The sequence below is a fragment of the Xiphias gladius genome, chromosome 8, assembly GCF_016859285.1.
Source record: "Xiphias gladius isolate SHS-SW01 ecotype Sanya breed wild chromosome 8, ASM1685928v1, whole genome shotgun sequence".
NCBI classification, from domain to species: domain Eukaryota; kingdom Metazoa; phylum Chordata; class Actinopteri; order Istiophoriformes; family Xiphiidae; genus Xiphias; species Xiphias gladius.
The window spans coordinates 8644764-8656356 of NC_053407.1; the positions used below are offsets into that span (position 1 = coordinate 8644764).

Below are 11593 nucleotides of genomic sequence, written 5' to 3' on the forward strand. Positions count from 1 at the left end.
CTCCACAGGTAGAGCCTGACAAGAGAGAGGGAAACAGTCCTCTATCTAATTCAATGAGTTTGGTACTGTTAGTAGTATTCTTAAAGATTTGCTGCAGCTTTTACTGAGTTTTTTCATCTTTACACCTTGAGGGTCCTAGATTTGTGCATGCATCTAGTTTGGTTTGAGTGAAACAGACAAGCTGAATTGAAGAAACAGGGCGCATTAGCTGTGACTGACAGATGAATACCCTGCCTGTTTGTGTTGAAACACGTAGGCCAGTGGAGTATGTTATCGTTTCTCTCCATGTTTGTGTTTTTCTCAACAGCTGAGACTCAGATTTTGTGTTTTTAGGCACCATAAGCTGCAACAGGAATAAGATTAAGGCCTCTGCTGGGAAATTCTCTCCAGATAGCTTGCATATCAATCGACTGACTTTATTGTCCCTGTGGTGATATTATCCCAGTGCACATCAACAAACATGTGCGCGCTTGAACACACGCTTGCACACATGCATGCGCAACCGCCCACAAACATAAACCTCCATGCTGCCCTAACTCAGTAAGCTCCAGCTGTCCCTTATCTTTTTTCTTGTTGCTTGTTTGGAATTTAGCTTGCAGACAAAGCTTGATCCTGCTCTGTTCTGTTGGGGTGTTTAAGTCCTGCATCTCACACGCCTAACCTTGGGGCACACTTCAACTCAATTTCACACTTGCCAGCTGCTAGAATGTCCTAATTCAATTTACTCTGTTTAAGGAAGCGAAGGTTTGCTCTCTGGGGAAAGTTTAGAGCGCACAAGAATCGTCTTGGCAGCTTTAGTCAGGGGCCCAAAAGCTGCATAGCTTGCTGAACAGATAGCCTATCCCTTTAGGTTTGAGGTAGTCCACTTCAATGGTCAATGTTATTCCATGATTGCATTCACAGCAGTCATACTATGATCGATACATGGGATTATGCCTGAATCAGAACAAATCAAACAACATTACAGCTGATCCCTTATTATTGCACTATAGTGTAGTAACATCTAGTCATATACAATTCATAAGTAAGTAGTTCTTTCCAGAGAAGCATAATTGTGTGCACAGCATTGAAATATTACTTTCAACAACAGATTTTACTTGGACTATATCTTCAGTATTAAGTAGGTCCTGGTCTGTAAATAATTCAGAGTAACTAGGGAAAGTTGCTGTTAATTTTTTTAAAATATATTTTTTCATTTCTTTAGGCACCAAATAAAAAACTCCCATTTACCTCCATTGCATTAGGGTGGTGATTGAAATCTGACAGACAGGCGTATTTTTCCCACATCACAATAATTAAGGATTTGGCATTTGAAAATTACATATGGTTTTAGTTAATATTAATGTAAAAAGAACACTGTTTTCAATGTTTATGTGAAGAATTTATGTTCTTTTAGAAATGATGTTGCTTTTTACCTTCAATATCTGTCATCCTAAACACTGTAGTGTCTACATTTATACTTATATTGATACATGTATTAAATCACCTATCTAATCATTTATCCATGACCTTAAGTGACAAAGGTTATACATAACTTATTATTCAAGAACTAAAACTCAAATATTAACATCCATCACAGTTGCCCTCGGGCCACCTTTAGATAAAACATCAGCCGCTCACATGAACCCTGTCTGTCAACTAACCAGTGCACTGCTGCCTGTGAAAATAATGCCTCTTGGCTTGTCTCATGTTTTTTTAATTTTTCTGACACATACTTTTTGGGCTGTGAAAGCAATGTCTACCTGGAGAGAGTATTAGGCCTTGGTGGGTGTCAGCAATCTGTTGAATGCTTTATTGAAAGTTCAGCCTGTCGCATTAATATTCCATCAGTGCGTCCCTGAAGAACTTGAGGCAACTTTGTAAAAAAGAAATCTCTTTACAGATGCAATGCAATGGCACAGGGTTGTATCATTTGAATGTGTGCTCACAGTTTACCTCCAGTCAGCTATGCTCACCAACTTTGGTAAGAAAAACAGGTTTGTTTTTCACTGTTTTGTATTGCTCTTAATTACAGTGCCCTATTGGCCAAAGGCAAATAATAAATAAAAAAACAATAATAAAAAAAAAAAATCAGCAAGCCCTGTTGCCTTAAGTATTTTCCTTGATGCCAAAGTTCAATATCTATAACTTAAGGATTTGATTGTTAAAGCTTGTTAGAGGTGATACAGTTCCTGGGGGCAAGGGCTGCCTTGCAGGCTTAACTGAGGGCAGGAAGAGCCTTTCAGGGAGATCTTTTTTCCTCAAGAGCAGGGCTAAGAGTAAGGGTAAGAATAATAGTAAATACAAATTCAGTGAAATTATGAAAAAACAAAATATCAGACGGGAGCAGGAATCATTAAATATCTATAGAAATTATTAAAAGAAAGGTATTGTCAAGTAATAAATAGGTAAACATAAAATTATATTATGTATAGCCTAATATACATTTCTTAGCATATATATATGTACATGTGTTGTTATTATTTTAGTGAGACATTTGATTTATTTAATTTGATATTCATTTATTTAAGTGTAGTCAAGCATTTCATTAGAGATTTGTGAATTTCAATGCTTATTTATTTCATCAGAAATCTACTCACTTGATTTGTTACAAGATCGTGATGGATACGTCGATAATGGAGAGTTAGCCTGTTACTTTAAGAGAGTGTTGTTGTATTGTGGAGCGCTTGTAGCCGCATTGTTGCCAAGCTAGCATGTAAAGTGAGTGTGGTAAAACTAGTCAACCCCAATTGTGTCCAGTAAACGCAGCTCAACCCAAGGGAGATTTCTGCTTACAATGTGACGTGCGCGGAAGAAACTAGCTTCTAGTGGGTAGAAGGAGTCTGCCGTCGTCTTTACTGCAGAAATGGACTGGGCCATAGTCCCTTGACGAGCCGCCAGAACAGTGTCAGGAAATGTGATGTTAGAAGATGCAGAGCAAGAAAACCGTGTGAAATATGCTAACACTTTAGCCATGGTCCAGAAAACAAATTTCCGACAACTTTCTAGAGCTCGACAGGAGAGCGGGTGAGTACATGCCTTAAAAACTTGCAGAAACGCTTACTAACAGGAGGTTTGTTTATTTTCATTTATTTATTTTTGGCCTCAACATTAATTAGCTAACATGAGCTAGTTACAGGTGAGCTGTTGGCAACAGTCGTATTTATAAATCAGCAAAACTGAGTAGGCCTTTCGCATAGCAGAGAGTTTGACTTGTCTAAGTGTGGGGAGAATAGCACAGGTGTTGCTAATGACCCAAATAATGGCTCTGTTTCATTCAAGTGTCCCAGTAAGTGATGACAGCGTAACGGTGAGCCAGTATGTAGTATACCAGTATCTGAAACCAAACATGTCATGTCAAAAATGTTTTTTGTAAAAAAGGCCAGTTTTCAGCTAAATGTTAATTCCGCTTCCGGAATTCTTTGCACGTTGTTCTTTGGTGAAAGAAAAATGATAAAGGCGAAGATATGATCATTTGTAGATCATTTAAGACATCCTAAATATGCCGTTTTCCTGGCAGATATTTTTACTTGGTATGTCAGGAAAAGCACAGGTGTAACCAATAACATTAATGATGGCTCTGTGTGTGCAGTAAGTAATTCCAGCCTTCAAAATACGAGAATCCTGAAACTGAAAGCTGAAGTGGGATCAAGCCATTGTTAAAGTTATTAATTACACCTGGGCTCCTGCTGCTAAAACATCCCAAATTTCTGCCATGAAAACGCAAATTGTCTCTACACTCATTGCTGGTTTGAAACCGCCTGTGTAGACAGTGAATTGCTAACCGCCTTTGTGAGAGCTGTTATCTGGGATTGCACTTAATATTCTTAGTGCTGATCTATTTTCAGGAGATTCAGGAGATAAATCTCTGATCTTCTAAATCAAACAAATAGCTTCATCATTAGGAGTTAATTTTTGGCTTTGCTCATGTGTGGAGGTTTTGGTCTTTAGTTCTTGACCTTTGCAGCAAGTGGTTTCCTAAACCGTTCATGACTCTTTGAGGGCTGGCAATAGGATTTTAAAATCAAGTCCATTGTCCGTAGTTTGTTTTGAAACTAATCATGTTACCCTACCTTTATATTGCATAATGTGGTGGATTAATTAAAAGAAAGATTTGTCTTTTGTGGGATTACATTAGGTTAGGCTTAGCTACAAACTGTCCAAATTAGAACATATAAATATCTATGTATTTTACTGTGATTCATAATTTGTGGTTTTAATTTTAAACAAGAACAGTGTGAAAAGGGAACTTTTTTTAAATCTGAAATGCAATAGAATGTTATGTTAGCAGCAGTTTACTGTTAGTAAATTCCCTTGTTGTTATATTACAGTTTGTTCTGTAGTATGCTTTTGAGCAATGCCCTAGGCGTACCCAAGAAAGAAAGCATAAACGCTTCCATCTGTAGGACAAACATGTTGACTGCGTTGAAATAAGCATTTTAATTTGAATCTCTGGATCAACTCATTGAATCAGCCCTAACCTTGGCCTCTGAGCAGTGCACTACAACGGAAATTACATTCTCAGGTACAGCATACAATGCAGGGTCAACCAACCATCCATATAGTCAAAAGAATCTCCCTGCCAGAAAGACATTTGCCTGACTGGGAGCCAGTTCTACACTCTGCTGACATTTCCTCAGTGACAGTGAGCCAAACCAACATGTTATTGGCTCTTGATGTCTCCCTCTCCTCCTTCCCATTCCTTGTGGATGTGTCTACTGCTTCACTCAGGAAGTCAGGTGTTGGCAGGATGGGGACAGGTACTCAAATCTTTTTACTCTTTCAATGAAAGCAGATGTTCTCGATGTGCGTTCACATGCACACACACACTCACACTTACATATGTGCACTACGGCAATCCAGTGTCTGGGGAGTTTGCCCACAGCTCTGTTGTTTGTCATTTGTTATCAGCTGAAAAAAGGGAAGGTGAAATATTTAGTTTGGAGCATCTCCAAACATTTAAATTCAGAGTTTTTGTTCCCTGGTCTTGCTTTAACCTTAATGGGTGAAGTTGATAATTGGGGTTGTATACTGTAGGTGTAAGGCCAAGCTGGATCTTAGTTATGTTTTTTCTCCTTAAGAATGGTGCTGGACCTTTACTTGGATCTACAAGGATTCTCTGAACTGGAAAGGAAATGTACTTAATCTTGCTTCAGTGTTTTGTTGGAGTTGTCTTTTCACTGTGACAAAAAAGCTCCTGAGAAACTGAAAGCTTTTTGCTTTGAGGCCCTGTAATTCTAAGGTTTATGAAAATGACCTCATGAAACTTCACTTAGCACATAACTCCTAACTCAACATATAACAAGAAACATCATCTTCGATTTTCAGTATTTGATTAACATGATCTATATTTCCACAGTGGTGTGAATGCCTGATATATACAAGTCTTTCACTGAATACCTTTTTTCATTTTCATATTAATGCCTATCCATATATCCAGTGATGATTTTCATACAAGATCTTTGTATCAACAGCTCGTTTATCAAAAGTTTTTAAATGCTTTGCAAGTTAAAGGAATAAGGCTGACTTCATGACTTCAAGCACACATGTACTGAGGAGTCTATGGGAGAGAAAAAGGATTTTAATTGAATTCAAAGTTAGAATACCTTTAAACTGAGGGAAGTCTGGAGCTCTTTCACTCTCGTAATTATTTGACTGTAGTTCAATTACTCTATTAAATCTATTTTTGTGCTTGGATTAGCTTTCTACATCAGGCAGCAGCTCATCACACATCCAATATTATTACAACACTTTGAAATGTGAGATATGACCCTCTGTGAGTATGTGACTGTGTGTAACAGAGTTTGTGAAAGGAAAACCCTGGTGTGTGTGTGTGTGTGTGTGTGTGTGTCTGTGTGTGTGTCTGTGTGTACGTGTACGTACATGTGGGTGCGCCTGAATGATTTTCAATTTCATTTCCTACGTACATGCTCCGTCCACCAGGGCAGTAGATGAGATTGAGCCTTTACCGCTGGTTCTGAAATTGGGCTGGTCCTGCTGGACTCACAGCTCCATTTAAATGCATTAAAGCAGAGAGAAACTGGCTTGTACATCAAGGGTTTTGACATGTGGCAGTGTGACAGCCCACGGCTCCGGGAGCGATTGGTGTTTGACATGCTAGGATCTTGGGAGCATCCATTAACAGCTGCTACATATTTGAGCTAACTGATGACTAGGTCAAGCCTTAGATTAACGATGTGAAAGGGAATTTGGCTAACGGCTTATTTAATTGTTAATGAGTAACCGTCATTCTTGTCCATTATTTCACTAAAACTGTGTGAAAGGTGGCTAAAGCACCTAAGGCCTTGAATTAGCTATTACTATCTCCTGTCATGCTTGCGGTCAAAAAAGGAGGTTCAAGTTGATATGGGTGACGGGTTGTTGGGGTGATGGCTTGACATGTATTGGTGTTAATGGTGGTAAAAAGACGTCTACCACACCAAGCTCCAGTTGATTGGGGGGCATACGAATAGTTGGTGGCATTTGGCTGTGAAATTGAGTCAAGAATGCTAGTGATCACGATTGTGCAGAAGAGGTTTGAGCTAATGTTAGAATGCTTGGTTCCAAAAAAAAAAGTAAAGATTAAGTAAATTAGATCTCATCGTGTGGTTGTCCTAAAGGTTTGTCTAACAATATTTTGTTACTCCATGTAGTCATAAAATTCATCCTTGAACAATTGCCTCTGTGTATTTCTACTGTGTATCTTTCACATTTGTTTTGCCTCTAGTGGATTATGTTTAGAAAATAATAGATTTCTCTGCATTCAAAAGTCAACCCCAAACTTTATTAAAAAAACATTTTTATTGGAGTATGTACTGTATCGGGAATTTAGTTATAAAGCAAATACTTGATAAACTGCTGCATAAAGGCTACTCTCCATGAGTCACAAGAGTCAGCAGAAGTACATGTACTGTAGCAAGACTACTTTAAATGCACATTAAAAGAAAATGATAAGCAGAGAAACAACAGTAGACAATGCCAGCAGAACTGAGCCATTGGAAGTATGGTGTCTCAGTGAAAGAGAGAATACATGAAACTGTCTGCCAAGAGGAAATGACAACATATTAGAGAAACAACAGCGCAGAGAGTGGAGAGTGTGTGAGAGAGTGTCCATGCCTTTGTGACAGAGAGAAATGAGTTGGAATTCAAAGTGGAATTTGCCTTTAGGCACAAACGAAGGGTTATTCATCACAATTATAGTAACACCAGAAAACAGAGGCACACTATGGCAGAAATCTTTGGCAAACTCATTTTGACCATGTTGCTAGAAACAGAAAGTGAAGGATTTTTTTTGGAGTTCTTTGAATGGCTCGTTATGTGTGACCTCACACATGAATGTTTTTTGTTGTGTAGCCTGCATCCCTCGGGGCAAAATTTAAGAGATTCTTAGAGATCGTCAGAGCGTTTCTCAGCATTGCCTTTGATTTGAAGGAGGTTATGTAGAAAAGCCCACTTGGTTTTTATGTAGTAAAGCTTAACCCATGCTGCAGATGTACTTGCAATACTTTCCTTTCTCTGCTTTTTTCTGTTTATGCAGCATAAAATCTTCAAAATGCAAAGATTTTTTGAGGATACAAAACTGAAATGGAAGTCCTGTTGGATGTAAACCTGGAGCCTCAAAACAGCAAATAACATGTTTGTAGTCTTTGGAAATTGTAGTTACTTTACCTTTTCAAACTGGGTTTAACCACTGCCACCATTTCCTTTTCCATTTCCATCTATTATTCCATGTTTGCATTGTTCAATACACTCTACCTCCTGCACACAATGGACAGAACTCTCTTTATGTGGCTGTTAAACTGAAGAGACATAGAAGTTTTTTGATCCGGCACTGTTCCATTTCTACTAGAGGGGTATAGTAGCTTACATACATTTCCTTACACCACACCTCAAAATTCCCTTTTGCTGCTGTGTTTGGCAGAGCACAGCAGTCGTGTTATATTTTGTATGTTTGTTTTCCTGCATCCATATCTGTCTGAGAACCAATAGCTGCAACATTTGTCAGAGGACACAAAATACTACGGTTCTTTATTGTTACTGAGATGATTAGAGAGGCATGTTTTGGCTAAAAGCTCTGGAGGAACAATATTAGAGGCCTCTGTGAACAGATGCTGTTTTTTTTTTTTTTTTTTTTTTTTTTTTTGTTCCTTGGGGCTGAAAGCACGGCTATCTGGGCAGAGTCTCTGAGCAGACTGAGTGGCAGCGACCTGTAGGGGCTGAGGGAGGGGACACTGCTGAGGACATGGACAGATTTCAGAGCCGAGAGAGTCTCTCAACAAAATACAGCCACAGATGGACAGAGCAGGCAAATATTGAACCATTACACACTTGTTTATGTCCTTTCTTCTCAATCTCTCTGTTTGTCTCCCTGCCCGTTTCACCGAATGGTGTGTCAGTCACCTCATGGCAGAGGTTTTATTTTGTGTGTGTGTGTGTGTGTGTGTGTGTGTGTGTACTTGTACTTGTACTTGTACTTGTATGGCTATACATTGTCAGGACCAGTTTGAGTTCTAGATTATTGGAGTGAGGACTTTTTGGGAAAGTGAAGACATTTTGGCTGGTCCTCACTTTGTAACACACCTTCAAAGGGCTGCTTCAGGGTTAAGACTTGGTTTTAGGGTTCAGGTTACAATTGGCTTTAGATTAGGGTTAGGGTAAGGGTTGGGGTTAGGCATCTAGTTGTGATGGACAAGGACAAAAATCGGACTTCAGCATTATACTTCTTACTTCTGTAAGATGGCTAAGCCAAATGTATAGATTTGTTATATGCCAGTTTCCTTTGGCATGTCTGCCACTTGACTTTTTGGTCGTCTTTTCAAATTTGGAATCTGCTAGTGTGGTTGTAACCTGTCAGTGGTGGTAACAATAGATGAGAGGTGTGATGCATAAAACTATCACTTAGATTAAATGTCCTTGTATGAGAATAACTAATAAAAATTAATTTTGCCTCATAATAAATGACATTGGATTACTATTTCTTATTTCATGGGCTATTGCTTTTTGTGATACAGCATATGTTGTACTACTACTACTACTACTACTACTACTACTACTACTATTATTATTATTATTATTATTATTATTATTATTATTTATTATTTAGTATTTAGTATTTAGTATTTATTATTTATTATTTATTATTTATTATTTATTTATTATTATTATTATTACATTATTAACAATAATAAAAAAAACCCTGCAGCATTTGAATACTGATTTGGATGTCGATTACAATGGCAACAGTAGATGCTTTGAGGCATTTGGGTCAACCCTAGTAATGACCTTCATCCCAGGTACTTCATATTCAAAAGGGATGTACTTTGTTATCAAAAACCCTAGGGAATTAATTAGCATTTGTCTCCTAATTATACAATTACATACTACTTTATGGAGACATTGAGGTGTAACCAATTTGCTTTTATTGGACCCAATGGAGAAAGGTCCAATTATAGTTGTTACATCAGTGATGCCCACCTTGAGAATACTATTTAATTCTATGCTTACTTGTTAAAAGTGGATACGCTGTTTCTAATGTATTTACAGCAGGAGGCGAAGTAAAATCAACATTAAGTGACTTCTACCAAGCTCTCAGGATTATTTTCAGTTTGTCTGTGCATTGTTTTCTCTAGTTAGAAATGAATGGATCATCAGGGAGAATTCAGTCAAAGAATCTTTCTTCTTCAGTCTTGTAACTCCTTCTCTGTTCATCTCGCTCTTTCCCTTCCATAGAGTCCATGGTGCTTGTCTCTGTACCTTTTGTCTCATCAGCTACCATAAAAGTCCTGTAAATCTACGAACTTTACTGATTGCCGATAGCTTATATCTTTGCCAATGTCAAGATGCTTTTTGGCTCATTTTCCCATAATGTATTATTATTGTTGTTGTTGTTGTTGTTGTTTTTATTGTTATCATTATTATTGTTATTGATATTATTGCTTGTTATTAGTAGTAGTAGTGGTAGTAGTAAATTAACATTAAATTTAATTTGACCCACCATAGTTTCTTGTTGGCATCTCCCGAGTATAACTAACACACACACACACATATACTTGTCTTACATTAGTTGTGAGGACACTCATTGACATAATGCATTCCCTAGCCTCTTACCCTAACCTTAACCATTACAAATAAATGCTTAACTCTTACCCTAACCTAAATCGATTTTAAAAAGCCAATGTTTAATTAGTGTCTTCACAAAGATGGTTCCAAACCAAAATCTGTCCACAAAACCATAGAAAGACGTGCGCTTATGCACACACACACGCATACATGCACACAGAGACACAGACACACACACACACACACACCGAGAGCCTAACTGACTAGCATTAAAGCAAAGACCTGTGTTTTTAAATAGGCCTTTTGTCTTGGCTGTTGTTTCAGAACCATGGACAGCGCTGGTTCTTGTGTGTAGGTGACCTGCTGATACTAAGCTACTGAAAGGGAGTGGAGGAGATTAATAGACATGTCACTTAGTTTGAGAGAGAGAGAGAGAGACCCTGCTCATTTTAGTGATTATTGTTAATGCTGTGATTATTAAATGTAAATTAATAATGATTTTACGACATTTAGAAATATAATTGAAATATATGTAGGCACATGCATGTTGTTTCAGTAACCACGGTTGTCCTTAATACTAACTAAATATGATTTTATCCTGTACCAACAAAACAATAAAAAAACCTGGGGTTAGGTTTAATGTAATGCCCAGGAAAGTGAGGGAGCATAATACATCATACACATTTTTTTTCTATTGTATGTCTTATTTTGAAAAATTTAAGGATGGGTCGGGCTAAATTTGGATTTGATGTATTTCCTATTCATCTAATTTATTCAGATTCTCACCCTCCCTTATGAAATACAGCAGAACTCTGATAATGCTTCATAGACAGTATAATGTCCATAAGTAAAGCGACAAGGCCAACCGATTGCTGCTATTACTTCATTTTTTAAGTGAATTGGCTGCTTCCTTTCCAGCCAGAGGCAGGCAAGGTTAGAACATCACTTCATCAAAGCATCTATAATGAGAATGTTTTGAATTTGGAGATCCAGGGTCACGTAGTTTGGTTGGTAGGGAGAGAAATGGAACAAGCAGAAGTATTCATCCTCCAGGCCAAGCCACCTAGTGCAAGCACAGCGCCAGTTGTGCCAGCACAACTCAAACACACTCTCGCCCTCACACTGAGACACACGTTTTGAGTCACACACATGTCTGTGCTCCTCTGCCATTGCTGTCTACCGCTGGCTGTTTGGGTGTCGCTCCATCAGTCGGCGTGAAGGGCAGACCTGAGCATGGTGAGATCAGTCATTCTCCAGGACACACTGGCAGTGTAAACCTTTGATAAAGAGTGTCGTTCACGGCGAAACCCACGTCAAGGACTTATTAAAGGCCTGACACTATGTGATTAACGAGAGCGCTGGTGCTGCCAAGCTGGGCCACTGCGGGGCTTAGAAGTAGGGGGTAAAGAGATGAAAGGGGAGCACAATACTATACAGGTGTCACACAGGAGTAATAGCGAAGGCATTAACACTCACACAACCATATATGCACACGTAGTTTCAAATTTCCAGTTGAGGCGTACACACACACAATACAGTCCTATAAAAATAAATA

At 38.4% G+C, this 11593-nt stretch overlaps 1 protein-coding gene across 12 annotated transcripts in view; it reads left to right on the top strand.

Moving 5' to 3' along the window:
• Nucleotides 1–11593, top strand: part of cdh13 (cadherin 13, H-cadherin (heart)) — a 333542-nt gene that overhangs the window by 24671 nt on the left and 297278 nt on the right. For 3 of the 12 annotated variants that reach the window (XM_040134173.1, XM_040134186.1, XM_040134175.1), the window contains exons 1-2: nucleotides 4469–4504; nucleotides 4620–4739. The exons of 3 other annotated variants lie outside the window; for them this stretch is intronic. In XM_040134173.1, coding sequence (XP_039990107.1) covers nucleotides 4656–4739 — 84 coding nt within the window. In that variant the 5' untranslated portion in view covers nucleotides 4469–4504; nucleotides 4620–4655. Of the gene's footprint in view, nucleotides 1–2671; nucleotides 3007–3065; nucleotides 3119–3185; nucleotides 3290–4468; nucleotides 4505–4619; nucleotides 4740–11593 lie in introns of those variants that run through there. 6 more of the 12 variants (XM_040134176.1, XM_040134187.1, XM_040134184.1 and 3 more) reach the window with 5 other exon arrangements.